This window comes from Trachemys scripta, chromosome 6 (genome assembly GCF_013100865.1).
Source record: "Trachemys scripta elegans isolate TJP31775 chromosome 6, CAS_Tse_1.0, whole genome shotgun sequence".
NCBI classification, from domain to species: domain Eukaryota; kingdom Metazoa; phylum Chordata; order Testudines; family Emydidae; genus Trachemys; species Trachemys scripta.
The window spans coordinates 96889369-96912880 of NC_048303.1; the positions used below are offsets into that span (position 1 = coordinate 96889369).

Consider the following 23512-nt stretch of genomic DNA (forward strand, 5'->3'; position numbering starts at 1 on the left):
ACATGTCTGGGCACTAGCAAACTAAGTAGGAATCAGTTAAGGACCCTTATAGAGAAGAAGGCCTCAACTTGTTGATATCATTGGGCAGTAGCTTGATAACTACCCCTGAGAGCAACCAACGTGATGTTACATGGGACATGAGACAGTCCCTAAAGTTAATAGGTCCCAAATTGTGGTAAGGTTTTATAACTTTAAACCAAGCACGTAAATTCCACCTGGAAACCCACCGGCAGTGTTTTGTGTAAAAGTCCCTCTTAGTAGCAGAGAATATTGGTACCTGCTTAACTTCACTGTCCTGTTGGTATATGTAGAGAACGTAAACCAGTCTTGGCTGGAAGTGACAAAAACGTGGCTTACTGTAGCAAGATCTCTATTGAAAAGTACACTCCTCTTACCAACAATAGGAGGAAAAAGTGCATTTGACGTGAACGGCTACCAAAGCAGCACATGTTCTAACGAGACCCCTTACTTGTGAACCTGTGTTACAAATTATAGCCATGCTCCCTTACTGCCATTGTAGCCATTATAACCTTCACCAGCTCTTCTGCTTGTTTACCCCAACTAGCAGCATGGTGTCAGTCTTGTCTGGATTGAACCCTCATAGCCAAACCCTAAAATTAAACACTAAAATGCATATTTGGTCACCTAAATTATTGGACACTCAGGATTTCTGAAAATCAAGTCAGTGACGTAAATGTCTGCGTATGGGCGTGGGCACCTAACTTTGGGCACCAATTTTGAACATGTTGGTCAGAGTGGTAGGTTGAGAAGATGGAGAGCACATTTCAATATAAAAGTAACTTTTGGGTCCTTTATCTGAACTCAGTAATCAATGTATCTTGGGTTAATTATATTTCTTGGCCCTTTGACCTCCACCTGTTTGTTTAATCCAGTGTACAGTATTACCTTGTAAATAGGAAACACCCTGAAATTGTCATTTAAGTAAACTTGTTAATGCCAGCTTCTCAGGGTTCATCCCAAACTGGAATGAACACCTTTCATTTTTATAAATAAATAAATGAAACATTATGGTTTCCAAGACAACCCAGATGAAATATCTGGCTTTGCTATAGGAACTAAACCCACACCAGAGGCATTGTTATCTTTATCCCTGCTGGGTAATTTGTACACTGCAATAGTTTGTTTGGAAACATGCCTGTTGTTGTTTAAAATGTACTTAATGTGAGATTAGAGAACAGAAGCTTTTTTTTATTTTGTTTTGTTTATACAAGATCATTTCTAAACCATTTAAAATAAAGAGTTTGAGTATGTATGGTATTTAAAAACCTTTCACATGATGTTTTTAAAACAGATCAATTTCAGCATTAAAATGTTAGGAATTCAGCCAAGGAAAATTCAACTCAGGATTGTATAACTATAATGATAATGTATTATACCCGTCTTCCTTGAAAGTGATTGTAACAGCAGAGTTGAACCTGGTGAATTACATAATTTAGGAGTGTTTGCCAGAACACTGTTTTAGGCGGATTACTGCAGTCTTTTCTTAACAAAAGCAAAAGGAAAGATGGATCATATTATGAAGTACTTAAATAAGCGAATAGTCTTCTCAAAGCATCTAAAGATAACTCATTTGAGTAGAACAGAAGGTCATGTGTATGAATGCCAGTTATCACACTTAACTACTTGGCAGGATGTAGGAGAGTACAAGACATGGAGTTCTGTTTTTCAGTTGCTCTAGCCTGAATTAAAAATTTATTGGCTGCTCATTGCTGACATCAAAACATTTCTAGCTAGACTAAAGTGAGTACTTGACCATGCTTTTAACATTTAAAAAATTAAGTGAGCGACCTGTCTAATATAAAAAATGAAAGGCACAGCAAAGTAAAAGCTACTGCTGCCTCTTGCATAATTCTTCGATGTTAGTCTGTTGCACATCAAAAAGTTGGCACAAGCACTGTTTTATATATTATTTACCTGCTGTTTTGAAGTAGGTGTGGTATGTATAGTGGATTCACTTTGGGCCCTGACTTGGATGGTAATGCTTCAAGACTGTTGGAAGAGCTCTTCTCCCATAACTCTATACACTAGAATCCTTGATTTAAAGAGCTATTCTTGGGAAAATTCTTTTTGTGACAAATTGGGCTTTCAGGCCCCAATTCAGAAAAGCACTTAAGCACATGCTTAAATCCCACAGATTTTTTAGCTACTTTTTGACTTCAGTGAAGTTACACATGCCTAAAGTTTAACACATGCTTGAGAGCTTCACTGAATAGGGATCGTTTACTGAATTAGGGCCTCTTCTGACACAGTTATTTTATATTCCTAAGAAAATGCAATAGATGAAGTCAGGCACTGGTAATGTGCTTGAATGTTATTTGGGCTGGCAAGCAGAGCAGTAGTGATCAAAGATTACTTTCTTGGCAATATTTCAGTATGTTGCATACAAATAACAGAGATCCGGATTTCAGCCTTGCTCAATACCTCCTGTTCATATTTTTAGCACCCAATTAATGCAATGATTAGTTAATGAATTCATTGAGTGTTCAGCTTTAAAAGATGGCTGCCCAAATAGTGTAAGGGTAGATCTACACTACAAACTTGCATCAGCACAACTGCGCTGGTAAAACTATTAATATAATTTTGATTGTCCCAAATCATTTCTTCAGCAGATCACGCTAATTGTTGTTTTTATTATTTATATAGCAATAAAGATACTTAACAGACAGAAAATCAAGGTTTTTGCCCCAAGCAGCTTAGCTGCCCCAAGAGTGTAAGGGATGAGAGCCACAAATTTGAAAACTGAGACCAGATGCTTCCCACCCCCATCCCCATGAATCCAAGCTGAGTTTAAAAAGAAAAAGCCAGTTTCAAGGAACTGAAAAGGGGGGAAGGGAAGCAAAGTATTATTGTTTAGAATGCACGCTGAGAGAAATTAAAAGCAACTCCTCGTGAGTCTGCCTTCAGAAATGAGCTGTGTGGTTTTGAAACAAAAGAAAGCTAATTAGTGCCTGGTTATCTCCTGATCAAAGCCTGGAGTCAAATAGGGAGTTCTCATCCCTGGAGGATGTTGCTAGTACCAATCTACAGGAAAAAGAGAATCCACTTAACTGTCCCCTGAGTGTACAGCTTGGTCATTTTTGCTTTGAAACCTTTGGCACAGACTTTGTTTTCTGTCTAATAACCTCTATTCCTAATTCTGATGTGATTTTTACGACCCCTAGTTGCTTGAGACCTTATATTGCACATTCCGCTTGTTTTTTGCTGTATAATGTACAAACCGAAATTAAATTGTAAGTATTTTACTGTGCTTAGGTCTTTTTTTTAAGATAGCTCTAACCAAAAGATTGATTATTTTTCAAAGGGATTCCTCAATACTTATTATAAATGTTTCTTACATATTGGTTCTTTATATGTTAAGGTTTCAAATAAGCATTTAATTGCTTTTTCTGATAGTATAAAACATTCTCTTTTTAGCATTTTCCTACTATTCTAAAATTGTGTGTTTTGTCTAACTTCAATTGCCGTAAAAATGCATTTACCACTAGCATCCTTGAACCATGCTGGGCTTTGGAATTGTTTTGTCAGTCCTCACTTTTTTTTTGAAGAATGCCTAAAGATAGTAAGTGCTTTGCTCCTGAGTTGCAGAATTCAGAGCCAGTAAGACAGGCTGATGGCTATCATTCTTTCTGTCTTTCATGGTGGTGAGTCTACAATTAAATTGCTGTATTGAATGCTATGGCTAGTTGAACTGCTTCTCTTATCCTGTGATCGCTCTCCCTCTTACTAGCTCATTCCCAATACTCCCCTTTCTTAGTTTCCATTTTGGTGGTGCTGCTCTACGTGTCTCCAGTCTCTGCCTTAGGAAATTGCATGAAAGTTCAGTAACTGGAACCCCATAACATTTGAGAACAGAAAAGAGGATCTGATGTTTCCTTGGCTTTTGTGTTGTTCTTCGGATTCCCAGAGATGGTTATGTTTACCCTCAATTCTTTTGAATCTGTATAACTTTGTGACCTTTGGTCTGTCTGTTTTAGGTCAAAGTAACTGTTGGTATTTTCTGTGTTGGGGTTGCTCTCATACAGACTAATTCTTGATATTGGAATGTATTTTTTCTTCTTTCTAAAACACCAGAAATGCAATTTGTGGTCGAGTTCTGTCTGTCTTCCTTTGCTCTCACGCGTTTATTACTCCACAATGCTTATTGTTTCAGACATCATTAGGGCTAGAAATCCTTTGCAGCTCATGTACACCCTTGGGCTCTCTCACTGTATCACGTCCTTTGTTGCACATACAACCTATAATTGTGTGCTAACATGTCCTTGTGAAACTCTTCATTCTATCCAAATTTGTTTTGGAGTATGTGGTCTAGTCTAGGGTGTGCTGAAGCTTTTAGAATTGGAAGAAATTGAAACGGGTTGGGTGATATAGAAAGGACCCTGTGAATTGCTTTATGGATTAGAATGGAGGCTGTTTGACTAGGCCTTGGCTGTTGCCATCTGTGAACTTCAATATTTACAAGCTGGCAGATGTGGACAAGAGCAGACTTGATGGAAATGCTTCACAAATTTGTGTGCCATCCTTGCACAGGGACCATGCTAATTTCTGTGTTGTACCAATTTTAAAATATATGCTGCTGAGCTGTAATCGCTGAACCTTGAAGTTCCTATAAACTGATCAGAAAAGCTTTTTATTTTTCCACAACTTTTTTTCTAATATTCTATCTCCCATCCATTTCTTTATTCAAACTGCCTTCCTTACCAAAAGATGCCTGTTATCCTTGCTACAGTCCTCTTTGTGTCTGTGCTTAGAAATCCTTTCCCCCAAACCTGACTTTTGTCTTTGCTTCACAGCTGTGCTCCTTAACTACTTCACTGCTTGTACTTACGTGCATTGGTTCTTTTTTTCTATCTTTTGACCCTCAACGTGTAAGTAAGGGATTAGGCCTTACCTGTGTTATATCTCTCACTGTCAGTGATTACAGAGGAATCTGTATTTTAAAGGATTTATTTTAAAGTTCCACCTATGAAAGGCTAGCTAGCAGCTGCAGCCATTGCTTTAAACACCTGTTTTCCTTGCCATTGTGTGCTTGTACACCAGGAGAGGCCAGAGAAGCAACAGCCCATGCTGATAGAAGTATGCTTCAAAATTGCCTGGTATCTCTGACCTCCACTGTGTAGCCTAGTTTTATAGCAAAACTGAGATGGTACAAGTGTTGAAATACTTGACTGGAATTACCACGGAGCCAGTTTATGAATGTAGCATTCAGACTCTGGAGTAGTGATATGTTAACTTTGAATTTATCACCATTATTATAATTATGATTAAAGATCTAGACTTGGATGCCTTCAGATGATTCCTTCTCATTTAATTAGATTACGTTAAATGTTATAGTGATGCTGCCAGAGCAACTAGATCATCAATGTAAAAAGCATCTTTTGATATTTTGGATATTTTTAATTTTGAAACTATTGGGGTTTGGAAAGTTAACTGCTGCACGTACACATTTTCTTTTTATTCCAGATTTCTTTGACTGTTTAGTTGTTCTGACACTAAAGAGACACTAAACATCTGGACTTTGATGTTTTATGTGACAGTCTTATCCACTAATTAACTTCATTAATTTTGCAATTAGTGAAGTTAATTAGTGGGTAAAATGCTATATAAAACATCAAAGTTTGCATTTTTAATTATAGATTGTATAAAAAAATAATCATCACAACCTTGGATTATTTAAGTCAATCCCAGTAGCTCAGACAGGGCCATGTGATGTGAAATAGCTTTGTACTGTGGCTTTCATAGCTTTTTACACTTAAAAACTACTGAGACAGTCCATCTGAGTTCTGAGAATCTAGCCACAGAGAAAAAGGAAGCAAACACTGATTCAGTCCGGGTGCGGCTGAGTGGGAATTAAGGTGTGGATTGGGTAAACAGAGGGAGTGACTAGAGTTGTGGGAAATGGAAGGTGAAAATATGTAATTAGTTTACTTAAGCCTTGTCTGTACTAGAAAGAAAATACTGGATAGGTATTCCACCAAATCCCCCTTGTGTAGACACATTTTGATTTCCCCCCACTTCTACCCAACATAGCTATGCTAGCGAAAGCCTTGGTGTAGACACAGTTATACCAGCAAACACAGTACTTTTGCCAGTATGACTTAATTCATTCAGGGAACTCGTATAAACTACCCTGTCAAAAGAATTCTTCTGTGGTATAAGCTGTGTCTAAACTAGGAGGAATACAGGTATAGCTCTACTGGCAAACACTTTCTTGGGTAGACAAGCCCACAGACCTCAGTGAATTAAGAGACCTCTTTCATATATGAAGCACTAGCTAAGCTATAGAATGGCCACTGAAAATATAAAGGCAGTTTGATGTGGAACAGTTCTGCCTAAAGTCTATAAGGATAACACATACATGAAAGGCAGGTTGGTTTGAATTTTGAAGAAGGTAGGAGGGTTCAACTTAAATCAAACAGCAGACTGAGTTCTTGAGGGAAGTCATTAAAGCAAGATTCAATAGAATGAGTGGAAAATGCACTGGACTGAGACCTTGGGTGGGTTAATGGTGGAGAGGATGAAAGAATTTTACATCAGAGGGGAGTGGAAGTAACAGAAAGGCAGAAGGAAAAACATGTTCAGATCCCACTGAAGGGATCTCTCTTTTTAACAAGATTCAGTCCATGTCTACATGGCAAACTTTGGTCAATGCATGTTACGGTGGCATAAAATTGCCACGGTATGTTGCTTGTGCGAGTGCATACTTTGCTTCTCGTATCAGCACGGTGTATACTCACCAGGAGTGCTTGTATCGATGCAAAGTGTGGTGCACCATGGGTAGGTATCCCAGCATGCTACCTGACACTGTCCAGCGCACTTGTGGGATGTTTTGGCAATGCACGGTGGGACACAAATGAGTTGCTCAGGGGTGACTGGGAGCAAAGAGTCAAGTTCCCAGCAGGCAAATGTATCTATCCCATAATGTCGTCTTTAGCCCATAATTTTCACACCTTTTTTAAAAACATACCACAAACCCCCACAGCCCTCCTCACTGTCTGCCGTCTCTGACAGAAGCATGGAGCCTCCACAGCTTTGCAGTGTTGTCCTAGGCATTGCAAACACAGGATGCACAATCCTCCAATATGTGCAGATCCATGAGAGGAACTGAATCAGCAGGAATACAACTGTTACGGAGCATAGCAAGAACCAATTTATGGTTGTTGGTGGCATTGAAGCAGCTGCAGATGGTGGAGCACTATTTCTGGGCCCAAGAATGGAGCATTGACTGGTGGGATTGCATTGTAATGTTTGGGATGATGAGCTGTGGCTGCAGAACTTTTGATGCACAAGGCCACATTCGTGGGACTGTCTGTCAAGCTTGTCCCAGCCCTCTAGCGCAGACACACCCAAATATGAGCTGCACTGACAGTGGAGAATCAAGTCGTAATATCACTGTGGAAACTTGCAAGCACAGGAATGCTACTGGTCAATGGGAAATCATTTTGGAGTTGGTAAATCCCCTGTGGGGGCTGTTGTCATGCAAGTGTGCAGGGCCATTAATTGTCTCCTCTTACACAGGATTGTGCCTCTTGGCAATGTGCAGGACAAAGTGGAAGGATTTGCAGCAGTGAGGTTCCTGAACTGGGGTGGGGTTTTAGACAGCACGCATACCCCTTTTTTGGCAACAGAGCACCTTGCCACAGAGTGCATCAACTACACTCATGTCCATTTTACCTACACATACAGCAACCGTGGCGCTTTCAGGTCAGTATATGTAAAGCTGTGGTTGTGCTTAATGTCCCCCGGGGTGGAGTGGCAGGGGTAGGGAAGTGGCCCCTGATGCCACATGGAATGTTCAGCAGAGTGAAGGGAGGTGCTATAATAGAGTTCTCCATAGACTGAAAAGAAAGGCAGGATTGTGTTTGTTAAACCAGTAGGTCCACAAGAGTCTGCAGTATCTGTTTTTGCTGCCAGAGAAGCCCCATTATGTCTTGGTGCATCTCCCTCTCCTCTTCCTGCTGGGACTCCTGGGCCTGCCTCCTGTCCATTCTTTCCTTCTCCAGGCTGTCTGTAGTGTTCACCCTCCAAGCCCGTTGCTCACAGTCTGATGCAGCACTGGCTTGCAGGATCTCATTGAACATGTCATCCCGAGTCCTCTTCTTTCTCCTCCTTATCTGGCTCGGGCATTCCACAGGTGTAGAGCGGAAACCCTGCAAGGCCATAACAGCAGCTGCTGCAGATAAAACACCCAAAGGCATGATTGTCCATATAGTCTTAAGTGAAAGTTAAGACTCAGAACTCCCTTCTCTTGCTCCCCTGAGATTTTAAACAAGATGTGCTTCTTGACGCTTCTGCTGCAGAGTGCTTGTGCATGGTGCCATTCACAACATGAGCCATGGGGAGTATGGTCTGCAAGAGATTAAGGAAATAGGGAGGGAATTTCTTGGTTGCATGAAACTGAGGATAGGGCCATGGAACTGAATACTGGCACCATTTTCCACAGGCATGGATGATTTTAGCTGATCTCTCCTCCTGGGGGGGGTAACAAAGGCACAGAGAGCACAGCTGCTGCTGGCCTTCCAAAGCCACCCGGCTGATATGCTGCTAGCCTGTTTACTGTGATAGTGCCTACTAAAGTTATCACCGAGTCATGTGGGAAGGTGTCCTACCGTGAAGAAGAAATAAGGTGGCCATCCCTAGAAATCTTTGGGAGAGGATTGCAGAGTACGTCCATGGAAGTTTCATGGAGATTTCTCAGGAGGGTTCAAGCGACGCCCCATATACATAAACTGCTCCTCATACCCCTCCCTTGCCACAGGGGAATGAAAAGAAGAAAACCCTCTCTCTCTTTTTGGTACCACTACCTCTTGTAGTACAAATAAATTAATGAAACAGTCGATAGCTGTATCCTGTTAACTTGGGAGTAGCATCGGTACATCACTCTAATTGGGTAGTATATAGTTATGTTTCTCAAGTTCCTTCCCCTGCATCATCCTCACCTGTGCTCAACTGCAGGGATTGACTGAACTGTGGTGAAGTCTCAGACAGGTCCTGGCTTGTGGCATAGCAAGACCCCACCACTTGCATGTCCCCCATCCTCCTCCTTGTCATGGCTGTTCATGTCAGGAGTCTTTGGCTTGGGCTCCTCAGAGGTATTCATGGTTGTCTGCGGGTCGGTGGGGGGTTTCGGCCAAGTATGGCATGCAGCTCTTTGTAAAAGCAGTAGGTCTGCAGCTCATCACCAGGTCGACTGTCAGCCTCCTTGGCCTTCTGGTATGCCTGACGCAGTTCCTTTGCTTTCATGTTGCACTGCTCCTGGTCCCTGTAGTACCTTCTCCTGCATCTCCTGTGTAACCTGCTTGTAGATGTCCATGTCTCTACGGCTGGTCCATAGCTGTGTTTGCACAGCCTCTTCTTGCAGGCCCAGGAGATCCAATATCTCTTGTCTACTCCAAGCTGGAACACGTCTGGAGTGTGTAGCTGGCTTGTTCTCTGGGAACCCTGGGCAGTGGAGTTCACAATTGTGACTAGATTGGTCTGTGTAGGCCACTGTGGGACAGCTGCTGGAGGAATGTTAGAGTCAACATAAGTAACTCAGTGTCTACACTCGCGCTGTGTTGCCCTCAGCACATCGACCATAGCTCAATGCCGCTTAGGGCAGTGGTGTTAGTGTGTTGCTGTAATGGGGCATTTACATAGGTGGGAGACCCATTTAGGTGCAGGACATGCACAACTAGATCGATGCAACTTATGTCGACCTAACTTTGTAGTGTAGACCGGGCCTGAAAAGGATCAATGGAGAAATGATCCTGGGCGGTCAAAATGTGAGAGAGAAAGGCAAGTAATCTTGACTGATAGCTTGATAGTCCAGAACCTGGCCCCAAGCATCTGTCTCAGAGTATGTCTGTACTACCCGCCAGATCGGTGGGCAGCAATCGATCCAGCGGAGGTTGATTTATCGCGTCTAGTCTAGACACGATAAATCGACCCCCAAGCAGTCTCTCGTCAACTCCGGTACTCCACCAGGGCGAGAGGCGCAGGTAGAGTCGACAGGGGAGCGTCAGCAGTCGACTCACCACAGTGAAGACACCGCGGTGAGTAGATCTAAGTACGTTGACTTCAGCTACGTTATTCACGTAGCGGAAGTAGCGTAATTTAGATTGATCCCGTCCCCCCCCCCCCGCATCCCCCACCAGTGTAGACCAGGCCTTAGATAAAGAGAACAGAGTGTAATGTTGCCTTTCAGGTGCCAGAGCAGGGAATGTCACAATAAGAATCAAGGATAAACTGAAAAAGGTTGGCATTTCCACTAGTTTAGACCATTTGGCAATATGGTGGGAGTTTTGATTGAGCAATGGATTACTTTGGTGATTTGACTGGTAGATGTAAACACACTACACAGTATCTTGAGCAGCAAAATTTAACAACCACTGCTCTCCGTTTACGAAAAGTGTATGTGTGAGAGAGAGAGAGAGAATATGTATGCATTCTGGTAAACTGAAAGGAATGCTGGTTGAATTTTGTGAACCACTCAGAAGCTATATTGTGTGGGAGAATTTTTAAAAATATTTTGATGAAATTTTCCTTAATAATAATCAGGATAATTGATTATTCTTTTTGTTTTTGATTTTTCTTCTTTATCTTCCTGAATTTTGTTTTCCTTTTTCTGGTGTGTATCTTGGTGTTTCCTTAAATATATCTTTATCAGTGGCTGTTTTTCTCCCAGTTTGTTTCCCTATTTCTTTCCTTTACCCTGTTGTGGCTCTGTGCTAATAACTGAGACAGGAGGCTGAGGAGAGGGGATGAATGTGACACTGCAGTTTCAGTGAAGTGAGGCATCTTTGGGTATGTCTACACTAGAGCTGGAAAGTATAAATTCCAGCCCTAGGAAACGTGCCCATCTTAAATCTGATCAAGCTAGTGTGCTATAAATAGATCAAAATATCTCACCCACCCACCCCCTCTACACACACAAAATAAGTAAAGGGCCATGTTGGAAAATACTAGTTTTTTAATCTCTTTCATTGGCAAGGAGGGTTGCTAGAGAGTTTGGCCTTGGGACTTCTGAGGAAAGTTAAGCCCAGGCGCTCAAAGGCTTAGCTGCTAAGGTTTCAGGCAGAGAGAATATTCTTGTGACTGCTACTCCATTCTGTCTGGCATAAGGTTAGAACTAGTGCAGCATTGTACTGCATTTGGTACCCCTAAAGAGGACTGGAAGCTGGTCCACCTTTTGACCCAAGTCAGTAACCAGCCAAGTCTGGTTATGGACAATCTTAACTCGGTCTTCTGTAGGAGTTACAACACTTCAGTTGCTTCATGTTGCTGATTTACACATCTCCCTTAAAAAATTAAAAGGACCAAACTGGAGTGAGTCTGAATCCTAACTTTGGCTTTTGTATTTCACCGCCCTAAGTGTGAGCATCAGTCAATGAGCTAGCATTCCTCTGAAGTCATTTTCCTGTGATGCGTGTTGCATCCATTTTTATTGTTTCGCATATACTTTGAACAGATTTTATAACAGCAGTAATGTCATTCAGATAATTATATCATAATTGACCTTAGCAATGAACATCCTTGGCTTTTACTGCAGTTTGTGTAATACTTCAGGATGGTCAATTATCTCCATAATTCCCACTTTGTTAGGAATTATTGTTTTAATTATTTCACTTAAAATACCTCCTTTTGTTAGTGTTATAGAGTTATAGCAGGTAATGATCACAGTCACAAATGCTTCAAGAGTTACCAGTTTTGTGTGGGAGGGTTTGGGGGTCCTATCATCTCTAGTCGTCATTTCTAACACTGGTTTCATTTAATTATCACTTAATTTTTATCCAAGCAAGGTTAGCCATCCAAGAGAGCTAGCTGATGGTAGTCCGAGCTATAGGGCTTGGGAAAGGTTGGATAGCCCTTGCGCTTGATCTTACTAGATTGTTTTTCTTCCTTTGTGCTATGTGATCCATTTATGGTAATGCAAGTAATTTTCAGTGGAAGTTGAGGTTTAAAAGGTTATAGTATATATATAAAATTCTTGTTTTTTTCGAGTAATTTGAAGTATTAATTATTACAAGTAGACCGCACATTGATGTTTGCACTGCTACTTGTGTGATATTTATGGTTTTATAAGAGGTTTATATAGCATTCTTTATGATCAATTAATTTGTGCATGGTCAGGGGAGATATTTCAGGCTGTCTCTGGCACCTACATTCCACTATAACTGGCACCATATAAATATCAGGGAGGGAATATGCCACCTCATGAAATTCCTGGAGAGTGTTGGTCTCGTTTGTTGTGTGGTGTTGCTCTGCACTGTACAAAAACATAGTGGGAAACACAGTGCCCACTGTTTTACAGTCTGGTGCTAAAGATCCTACACTGTATTTGATGTAGTGCTTCTTAAATAAACTAAATGTACATGTCAAAGTGCTGAGCCTTGCTGTTCTTCTATCTGTTCAGTAGGTTTGGGTCACCATTTTGCATGTATTAAAAATGAAAATACAGTGCCTCTTTGCTAAAAGAGAAATTAAAACAGCCACTATCACCAAAGAATGTATTTCCCCATGTCTTGTTCAATTATTAGATGTGAACAAACTCAATACCGCTTAGCGGGAAAATGCTTGGTTTTCTAGTAGATTAAAAGTTTATTGAAGAAAACTGCAGTGTGAAAAGATTTTCTTTCTCTATAAATTTTAGTAGTTATTAGGAGGAGGATTCTGGCCCATTAAGTTACAGCCTGCTAAGACATAATGCTAAATCACTTAATTTCTCTAAGCAGCAGCCCTGTTCCATCTTCTTTAAAGGAAGCTGTTAGAAGAGCCTTGATGTTTTAATCGAAAAACAGAGCGAAGTCTGACAGCTAAACTGTGCTTTGATGGAGGTTTTTTGTGTGCAGCCCTTCAGTCATGGGATCTCCCACAGGATCCCTAGGTGTAGACTCAGGAAAAAAGGTTTGTACAGATGCCAGTGTCACTTGTAGACATCTGATACACAACCACAGTTCCATCTAGATAGTTGTCACTTAGTCGTTTGGCTGAACAGGCCATGGCAGTTGTGCTATTTTGTATAAGGGGCAATTTTAGGTTTGTCAACACCATTACAAAATCTCTGCTTAAAATCTGAACTGAAGCTCCATGCAGAAGACCAGAGTTAGGCTGCTATTTCTTGCATCTCACTCTTGAAGTCTAGCCTTGTAGTCCCCTCAGCAAATGGCCCAAAGCCAATCCTTCATTCCTCTTCAAAACCTGAGGGGCAGGAATTAAAATGAAGGGCTAGGGGCGTGGGGGAAAGTGAACCATACTAGCTCAGAAGCTTTTTTATCTCTAGGTTGTCAGTTCAAATCCAGCCCAGCTCCTAACAGCTTGCTGTAACTGAAGATCCAATTACTCTTTCAGCAGAAGTAATATTAGCCCCAGTGTATTCTAGTTGCGGAATTGCATTCTGCCTACCTAATCCTTTTGTCCCTCTTAGTTTCAATTGGAAAGATATTCTTCATTTTCTCTCCTAAAAAGTGTCAAGCTACATGCTGTACCCAAGAATGTGATTGAAACCTTAACTTGTAACCTCATACTCCTGAGCTTCCGCCCAACACCCAAATCTGGAACAGTTAAATAGCCTTAAAGCAGCCTTACAAAATTATACGCACCCAATCACACATGCAAATTACAGGGATTTTGTTTGGGATTGATGAGAAAGTAAAATCAATTTCTCTTTTCCCTTCTCTTGTCATGATGTAAAAGGCAGATGAAACACTTTGTACCTTGGCTGGGAAATGTTTGTGGCAGTTTAAGAAGTAAGGCAATGTCTATGATGTGGACCCTGTGCCAGCATAGCTCCCTAGTGTAGATGCAGCCTAAGCTGACAGAAGATGTTCTTCTGTAGGAATGCCACATCCCCAAATGACATAAGTTACATAGACAGAAGCACTCTTCCACTGACAGTTGTCTACAATGGAAGTTTGTCAGCATAGCTACATCAGTCACGGTTGATAGAACTTTTAAGTGTAGACCAAGCCTAAGTGTACTGTAATACTTAAAAGATGTATAAGCTACTCATAATCTTGTTTTAATATGCAGAAAAGCCTGAATTAGGATAAAAACACAAGGACAATAATGGCTGTTTGCAGACAAGTCACCTTATACTAATTCAGGAAACTCACTAACTGCACAGGCTTTCCTGTTCACAGAACTCTAAATTTAATCTTCACAAATGTGGTGATCAATGTGAAGAAAGTGTGTGGGCTGGGGGAGGATGTATGTTCACATTTTTACAAATATAATCCAATAACTGAAATTTGCATTGTGTGATCTCTAGTAGTATCTATACAGCTGGATTTTTCGTGAAGAAACAAAACTAAACCTTCTCTTGTTGACAATATAAGTTTGTTTCTATCAGTACATTGCTTGCATCTTGTTAGTGCTTCTCTGCGTACCACCAGCCAAAAAGTTCCATTGCATGGGGCTGCCTAGGATTTTTCCACTTTATTATCAAGTCTGATTGGACTTTAAAGCAATTACGCCATTAAACAGTATGCATTGCCCCAGTGCCCAATATGGTGATCATCCTTTAAGTGCTGGTGATAATTAACTACTTTATCATTCTAATAGGGAGCTCTAAATTATAATTTTATTGAGCAGCAAAATCAAGGATTAAAATGATATCTGCAGTACCAAGGTTAACTATATTGAGAAAAATGAAACCATGTGGTTTCTAATTCATAAAAATAAATATTTCTGTTTAAATAAGTGTGGTCGTTTACTCTGATTCTTTAGACATCATTCTAATTGCAGCTTAGTGGTGATTTTCTCCTTTTAAAACAAATTACTTTCTATACAGTGAAGTTAAGCTGTAATGAATTGAACTCAAATTATAAGCTGCCTCCTCCCAATTTATGAAATGAATATGTGTATGAGAATTAAGAGTACTCCTTTACATTCAATCTTTTTTGCAAAGGGCATCCTCTATAGTAAATAATACTAAGTCAGTGGGATTTCAGCATTTGCTAATGTGCTTTCCTGACTAGGGAGAAACTTTAGCACATGCTTAAGTGCTGTTCAGAATCAGAGCCTCAGTGTTTTAATAAGAACACTGAAATATGAGACATGCCAGTGGTGTCTGAATGCATTAAAGTCTACACTGGACATATGTTTGTCCTGATGTTGCTTTACTCATACATTCAAAACCCTTATTGAAGTGTATGGGGAAGAGCTGAAGAAAATATTGTAAATTGCATCCAATGAGAAATGTTGACATTTCAGCATTTGTTTTATTCTCAGATTCAGACAATATGTCAACATTTCAGAACTTTGCATGCAACAACAATTATGAAAAATTTAAAGTCAGAAATCTCAAAACATGTTGTTTTGACATTTTCAAATGAATTGAAACACTTTGACACTCCTGACATCAAAGTGTTACGTTTTGATTTATTGAAATGACCCGAAACACATCATTTTGAGGCAATTCAAAATTACACTGTATTTTTTTCCCCCATAGCAGCACATTGTCTTTATGGGAGCTTAGTTCAGGAGCTTGATGCCCCTGTTCTCTCTTATGAAGTTAGCTCCCTGGTTGGACTACATATTTCATAATGCACCCAGAGTCATATGACTCCTATGAGGCACTCCTGACAGGTTGGTCAGGGGTAGCCACGTTGTGTTATGGGAAATGCAGTGCTTGAGGGACCTCTGAAGAAAAGAGATAATAGGGCCCATAAGGCAATGCACTGATTGCGGGGAATGCAGCTTATTATTATTTTATTAAACTGATTTGAAACTAAACATTTTGGGTTAGTTCAACAACATGAAGTTTTCAGATTTGGGTCAGACCAACCTCAAACTAAATATTTCATAGACATTTTTCCATGGAAAATTTCAAATTTGCATTTTTATTGGAAAACTATTGACAGAAAATTTATGGCCTACTCTAATATGGGGACTTTTGATCAAGCATGGCAAGAAGACTTAAACCCTTTTGACAGTGACTATATCAGGCTTTTTTGCTAAAAATTCTCCACCATTGCTATCACTGGTGCAGTTCCACAATTGCTCCTTTGCAGGTGCTCATGTAGAGACAACTTCAGGAAACGTAGCACAAGTGCTTGTAAGCTGGTCAATATAATGATGCTTATAATCCCAGTGACAGCTAGTATCTTGTTTATACCAGTGCTCCAACCATTGCTACCAGTAGTAAAGCTGAATCAGTGTTTGCAATGGTGGGAAATATTAGAGAAATACATTTAAGGTAGACCTCAGTGTTCAGGAATAGGGAAAGCATTCTCCAATATGACTAGAGCATCCACAGTACCTTCTGTGGTTAAGTATTCATTTATCCTTATCAAAATGTAATGGTCTAATACAGCAGCTCACAAACTTCATTGCACCGTGACCCCCTTCTGACAACAAAAGTTACTACACGACCCCAAGAGGGGGGACCGAAGCCCTAGCCCACCCAAGCCCCAGGGTGGGGTGGGGGGGACAAAGCTGCCCAGGGGCTTCTGCCCTGGGCGGGGCGTATGTAACCTTAGCCCACCTGCCCAGGGCTTCTGCCCTTGGGCTTTAGCTTGGCCCAGGGCAGTTGGGCTCGGGCTTTGGCTTCTGCCCCGGGCAGTGTGGGGCTTTGGCTTCGGCCCTTGGCCCCAGCAAGTCTAGCACCAGCCTTGGTGACCCATTTAAAATGGGATTGTGACCCACTTTAGGGTCCTGACCCACAGTTTGAGAACCCCTGGTTTAATAAATAAAATGGTGGGGGGGGGGAAAGATTCAGCAATAAGGAAAACACTTTTAAAAAATATAATTATTAATTTCTCGGCTTGAATTCCATTTTTGTATAACCATTAAAATAAATGTCTAACTTTGAGAGGAGGGCGATTAAAAAATCAATATGTTATCTGGGACATAATACAAAATTAAACAAAATAGTGCCCAAGGGGGGGAAAAATCCCTTAAAGAATAGACCAAAAATCCTGCGTTTGTTTTGGTTTTTAGATAAATAGGTGGACAAATAGTTGTCAAGTGCTGGCTCAACAGAAACATTTATTTTCCTCCTCATTCCTATTAGCTCTGGTTCTGCAAAACACTTGGGAGTTAAAGTTAACCATGTGCTAAAGTGCTTTTCAGGATCAAAGCCAGAGTGCTTAGCACCTGGCAGGATCAAGCCCATAAAAAATGAATCAACCTGGCTGTGTCATTTATATCCTTTTTTCTATTTCAAGATATAAACTGTCTCAATTAAATTCTGGGAATACACTATGAGTTAATTTGTGTTCTCTTTCCTGCTTGTAACAGCAGAATAAAGTCATAGGAAGTTAATACTGTACATCAATAGAGAGTTAATGATTTTTTTCTATCCCACCCAATTCTCCTTTCCCTTAAATGTAGAATGTTATGCTCCAGTAGGTGACTGTCACACTTACAGGTCTGGCTGCACCTTTGTGTCCTCTTTCTGGTTTCTGAGTGCACCCCCTCAACTGTTGTGCCTTATACAGTTGCGTATCTGAGGAGAAACGTGAAATTTCACCTCACTACTTGTCCAGACCCTGGACTAGAGTACACCTGTAGGACCAACTGAACTTGGGCACCTGCAGTTCTCTCCTACAGGAGTCTGTGACCAATGGTATATAGTGACAAAACAGCCTTCTGAAAACCAAAAGTACTCTTTGTTTTAATAGTAGGGACAAAGCATTAGAGAGAAGATTTTAAAACAGTCAACACACATGTCTATCTATCTTCCTTAAAGAGAGACAAGGTAGGTGAGGTAATAAGATAAGTGGATCCCATAAAAAATAGTACCTCGCCTATCTTGCCCCTCTCATATCCTGGGACAACACACCTGAAACAAAACTGCAAATATCTTTCCTAAAGGCTTAGCAACCCCTGGCAGTAACGTAGGCAGGCCTACCTTCAGACACCCCCAGCACCCACCCTTGAGCCTGCGTCTCGGCTTGGTTTCCCCAAACAACTATCCCTTCTCTCTTGAGAGAGTGTCCCTTTTAAACCTTACAATAGTTCCTTTGTTCTTCTGTGATTCTGAGCTTTCACTCTTCTGGTCAAAACCAGTCCTATAGGTTGGCTAGAGCTAGAGGTAAAATCATCAAAGCCAATATAGCACTGGCATTGTTCCTTAACTCTCAAATATTTGCTGAGGGGTGGCTTATCTTGAGCCATTCTTCCTTCCTCCTTGTTTTTCCTGGTAGCCTTCTGTATATTTGTAAAAGTAAACATCCCAATAACCACGGCAAAAAATAGTATTCTTAAATTAAGATATAGCAGCTCTGTGTCATTTTGGACCTCAACTACTAGTGCTCCAGTAATTGAGCATTTATACAGAAGTATCTACTAATTATTTCATTCAAAGTGTCAATATAAATCTTATTAGTTAGCTATCATTGATTAAAGCTCTAACTGTTGTCCATTAGAAGACCTCAAAACCACCTCCACCACCACCTTCAGGTTGTCTGTTGAAAGTCATCAGAAATGAGATTGTGTAAATGTGTGGTCACATTTCCCTCTCTCCCCTCTAATTTCAGAGCTCTTCTGTGTCTCCATCAGCTAGTTTCAGAACAGCAGAGAAGCATAGGAACTCGACAGATTACTCTTCAGATAGCAAAAAGCAGAAAACAGAAGAGAAAGAAATAGCAACTCGTTATGTGAGTAAAATATTTACATGGTATATTGCCAACCTAAGTGTTTTCTGCAGTTGCAGCAACCACATCATGTTTGTTGGTTGGTTGGTTGGTTGGTTTTTTTAAACCATGGACCAAATAGGAACAGGCCCTGAGCATAAATGTTAGTTGTAGGAGTCCAGCACCTAACAATATCTGGCCCTGTAAAAATACAGAACATCTGCAAGGCAATGTAGCCATTGACTGGAAATCAGAAGACCTGAGCTCTATCTGGGTTCTTTCTGGGTAACCTTGGGCAAGTCATTTCATCTCTCCATGCCTCAATTTCCCCATCTGTAAAACGGGGATAATGAAATGTAAAGCACTTCTTACATTATATATAAGACCTAGGTATTATTTATTATTAATAGCTTAAATGAGACCAAAGAAATAGGAAATATTGAATAATATATTAATAGATATTTTTGCTTTTTAAAGAGGCAATAGACCTTTGGATATTTTTTAAGAATTTTGACTTATCATTGCAGGACAGTGATGGTGAAAAGAGTGATGATAACTTGGTGGTTGATGTTTCCAATGAGGTATGTGTTATACTGCTTCCTGTACTTTACAATAATTGAGGGTCTCTCTCAAATCTCAGTGTAGGTCAGATGTATACCTTCACAAAGGGGCTTGTAACTGCTAAAGAAATCCAGCTTCATCTTTTTATCGTTTCAGTTCTAAAATATTATTTATATCAGTAACACTTTTTCAGAAGAGCTCTTCTCTGCAGTTTATATAGTTAAACAAATAAAATCTTACCTCACCCATCTTAAAGCAGATAGGGTACTGATATTTATGGTGCCTGTGTTCTGTTCCTGCTTTGCCACTGATCTTCTGTGTGACCTTGCACAAGACAATTAGCCTTTTATGTGCCTTCACTTTCCCCACCCATAACATGAAGAATGTAATTGTTAACTACTTTGATATCCTGAGCATTATCGTTATTTTTATATGGCACTTAGTTAACAACATACAATATTAACTAGTACTTATGTTTGTTTTGTTATACATCTAGATTTTAAATCATATGAACCAAATCAGTTCTGGTCAAGTGATGCTTCACGTTTTATTTAGAGATCTTCCCTAGAAGTCTGAATTACTGAGGATAGGTGCTTTGTGCTGCTAGAAGATGTTACACTAACCCATGTTGTTCTTTTATAGGATCCTTCTTCCCCTCGAGGGAGCCCTGCACATTCTCCAAGAGAGAATGGCTTGGACAAGACCCGACTGCTTAAGAAAGATGCACCGATTAGCCCGGCCTCTATTGCATCTTCTAGCAGTACTCCTTCCTCAAAATCCAAAGAAATTAGCCTTGTAAGTGATTTTTGAACACTCCTGACCTGAGAGAGTACACAGATGTGCACGTCCACCAGATCATATCTGAATTTCTAATGGGATCTGTAAACTTCACGTTGAATATAAAGTTCCCTTAATTTCTACTTTAAAGACATGCAGCAAAATGGTGGTTAAAAAGCCCAGAGGCTTTTTTGGGATTAGAAGGGTTTAATAAACTACCAATGTAAAAAGATGATGGATGTGCCTGTGTTGTGGTAATTTTTCATGTGGGGAAGGAGAGAAACATGTCATTGTGAGGATTTAAAAAAAAAAAAAAAAAAAAGGTACACCTACGTTCCTTGACATATTTTTTGTGCTATGGTTCTATAGTAAATTCAGCTTCCAGCTTGGATGTGTCATTTACAAGATTCTTCCTTGACTTGTGTCACAAACCACAATGCAAAAAAAGATTGCTTGCAAGTGTGTGGGGTCTTCTTTCCCTTCCTTTTGGTGACCGTTCATCACGTTCCTGCACATCTACCAATGTGATATATGCCATCATGTGCCAGCAGTGCCCCTCTGCCATGTACATTGGCCAAACCAGACAGTCTCTACACAGAAGAATAAATGGACACAAATCTGACATCAGGAATCATAACATTCAAAAACCAGTAGGAGAACACTTCAGTCTCTCTGGTCACTTAATAACAGACCTCAAAGTGGCAATTCTTCGACAAAAAAACTTCAAAAACAGACTCCAATGCAGAACTGGAATTAATTTGTAAACTGGATACCATCAGATTAGGCCTGAATAAAGACTGGGAGTGGTTGGGTCATTACAAAACCTAAACTTAATTTCCCCAATACTAATTTCTCCCTACTGTTACTCATATCTTCTTGTCAGCTGTCTGTAATGGGCCACTCTCTTACTACTACAAAAGTTATTTTTCCTCCCTTGGTATCCTGCTGTTAATTGATTTATCTCGTTAGACTGATCTAACACTTGGTAAAGCAACCCCCATCCTATCATGTATTTATCCCTGCTCCTGTATTTTTCACTTCTTACATCTGATGAAGTGGTTTCTAGACCACAAAAGCTTATGCCCAAATAAATTTGTTAGTCTCTAAGGTGCCACAAGGACTCCTCGTTTTTTTTTTTTGCTGATACAGACTAACACAGCTACCACTGAAACCTAAGCTGCACTGTAACTCTTCCTGCAATTCTCGACATATCAGTACACTTCCACTTCTCACATTGTTATTTAAAGCAGTTCTATAGTGAATGTAGTGCTCAGGAGAGGTTCTGGAGTGACCGGTTTAAACACAGAAGTTTGCTGTTTGTCCACCAAACAGGCATACCACAACAGTGCCAGTGCAAGATTCCTCACACTACCCCCATCATTGTGCCTCAACCCTGTTTTATAGGGATCACGGCTAGGGTGAGTTGACTATTTCAGTCTGCTTGTCTGTCCGATTTTGGGCCTCACACTGTCAACAAAGGTGCTAATCATGATGTGGACACATGTCCACCAGGAGCAGATTGAGACCACCAACAGGTTTCACATATGCTGCTAATATGATTGTCAGATGGTAATGATTTTCAGTCATTGACCTTATCCTGAATCACATCAGTGACCTAAAGGAGAGAAGCTGTGAAATGTAGTGTTAATTCTTATGGTCACCCTTCCCTTTTAAGTCACTCTGTATGCTTCTTTCCATTGCCAGTGCTGAGCATTAAAAATTGAAAACTAGGTTTCACTAATCAAACCACATTTTAATTGTCATCTACAATATCTTGTATATGAAGCCAAAAAGTAAAATAACTGTCTTTCATTGCCTCTCTTAATATTAGAATGAGAAATCTACCACTCCTGTGTCTAAATCAAATACCCCAACTCCACGGACTGATGCTCCAACTCCAGGCAGCAATTCTACTCCTGGATTAAGGCCCGGGCCTGGCAAGCCACCGGGAGTCGACCCTTTAGGTTAGTAACCATTGGCCTCTGGAAAAGCATCTAACTTTTCAGTCCTTTACAACACTGCATTCTGTGTCTTCTGTTTGTTGTTCTCTTCCTTGATGTGCTGAGCATCACTTATACCTGTTTAAATTGAGCACTATTCCCTCAACAGTTTCCAGTCTAAGGACCCCGATGGCGGTACCATGTCCCTATCCTGCTCCGTTTGGAATTGTACCACATGCTGGAATGAATGGGGAGCTGACCAGTCCAGGAGCTGCGTATGCTGGGCTGCATAATATTTCCCCTCAAATGAGTGCAGCAGCTGCTGCAGCAGCAGCAGCAGCAGCTTACGGGAGGTCTCCAGTGGTAAGTGTTTGCCCCAGGGGATGCGAATATGTTTGGTGTGGGAGGTGGGTCCTGTTAAATTAAAGACATGCAGGGTTAAATCTAGTTCGACCTATTTCTAATTTGGGGAATATGTTGTGGAAGAGGTAAACGAAACTCGTGTTCGCTTAATACATCTTTTTGTTCTGCTTGGGGAAAACTGCAGGTTGGTTTTGATCCACATCATCACATGCGAGTCCCAGGCATCCCTCCCAATCTGACAGGCATCCCAGGAGGAAAACCGTGAGTTTTAAACATTAAACTTATGAAGTTAATCATTTACTGAAGTAGTATTCCCTTGCTGGCTAGATTTCCCCTGGGCTACTGAATACTATTGCATGAATAGAAGTAAGTTTAGGATTGAGGGGGTAGAGAGCATGGTTTAATCCTTGTTTTTATTTTAAAAGCTTATTTGGAGATTTCTTTTAAAATCTACTACCAGCCAGGAAGTATCAGATGGCATAGAGCAACGAGAATCTGTGGTGGGGAGAGGGGGCTCCTTTTCTAAATGTGAAGTGGGGGACCCATCACTGTATAGAAATACAAACTGTAAAGGGATCTCTGATATACATCTCTGCTGTACTGTGTTTCTCAGCTTAAAAATAATTCCACTGGGCATGAAAGCCTTGCAATCACTTGCAAACTTATTAGATGCTATAAACAGCAGTGTGCAGAGAAAGGAACGCTGAAATGTTTTGTTTGATTGAAAATACTGAAAAGAATTATGGTTTCATAATGTTCAAATTCATCCTTGATGGAACTCACCAGAAAAGGTGACCTATTCTAACAGGCTTTGCTTGCTGTGTAATTCTTTTCCCAGCCTCATAAACTCTCCACTCACATCCCTCTTGAGTTAGAGGGAGGGGGAAAATAGTAATGCAAATCATATTGATCTGGGTTTTATTTGAAGGGCCTCAAGTTCCACTTCCTTTGTGACACTTAAAAGAAAAATAGACTAGCTAAAAATGGAGAGGTTGAGGGATATTTGGGCATAGTTGATGTAACTTGATTTTAATATATAAAAGTTGTACATACTATGATTGTATCCCTCTCCCCCAATGTTACTTGTTATCTTAATCTGTCTTCTGCCAGCTGCTATGTGTTGATGTACCTGTACCTATATAGAGCCAGAATAACTTCATTGGGGCTCTATGCTTGCTCCAGAGTTGGCACTGGGGGCAATCCCGCGGGCCAGATCCAAAGCCCACAGGCCGTAGTTTGCTCACCCCTGTTCTAGATAGTGCCTATAGAAATCTGCTAGTGAAACCAAATCTACTT

The 23512-nt window shown here is 40.5% G+C and overlaps 1 protein-coding gene and 1 non-coding gene across 10 annotated transcripts in view; one reads left to right on the forward strand and one right to left on the reverse strand.

Moving 5' to 3' along the window:
• TLE4 (TLE family member 4, transcriptional corepressor) overlaps positions 1–23512 on the forward strand; it is a 125515-nt gene that overhangs the window by 92519 nt on the left and 9484 nt on the right. For 5 of the 9 annotated variants that reach the window (XM_034773533.1, XM_034773534.1, XM_034773535.1 and 2 more), the window contains 6 exons: positions 18480–18599; positions 19103–19156; positions 19779–19931; positions 21745–21877; positions 22023–22216; positions 22401–22477. In XM_034773533.1, coding sequence (XP_034629424.1) covers positions 18480–18599; positions 19103–19156; positions 19779–19931; positions 21745–21877; positions 22023–22216; positions 22401–22477 — 731 coding nt within the window. Of the gene's footprint in view, positions 1–7536; positions 7723–18479; positions 18600–19102; positions 19157–19778; positions 19932–21744; positions 21878–22022; positions 22217–22400; positions 22478–23512 lie in introns of all 9 variants that reach the window. The other 4 variants (XM_034773528.1, XM_034773529.1, XM_034773531.1 and 1 more) reach the window with 1 other exon arrangement.
• On the reverse strand, positions 4504–4605 carry LOC117879693. The gene has a single exon (XR_004646348.1). It is a non-coding gene; the product is annotated as a U6 spliceosomal RNA (small nuclear RNA).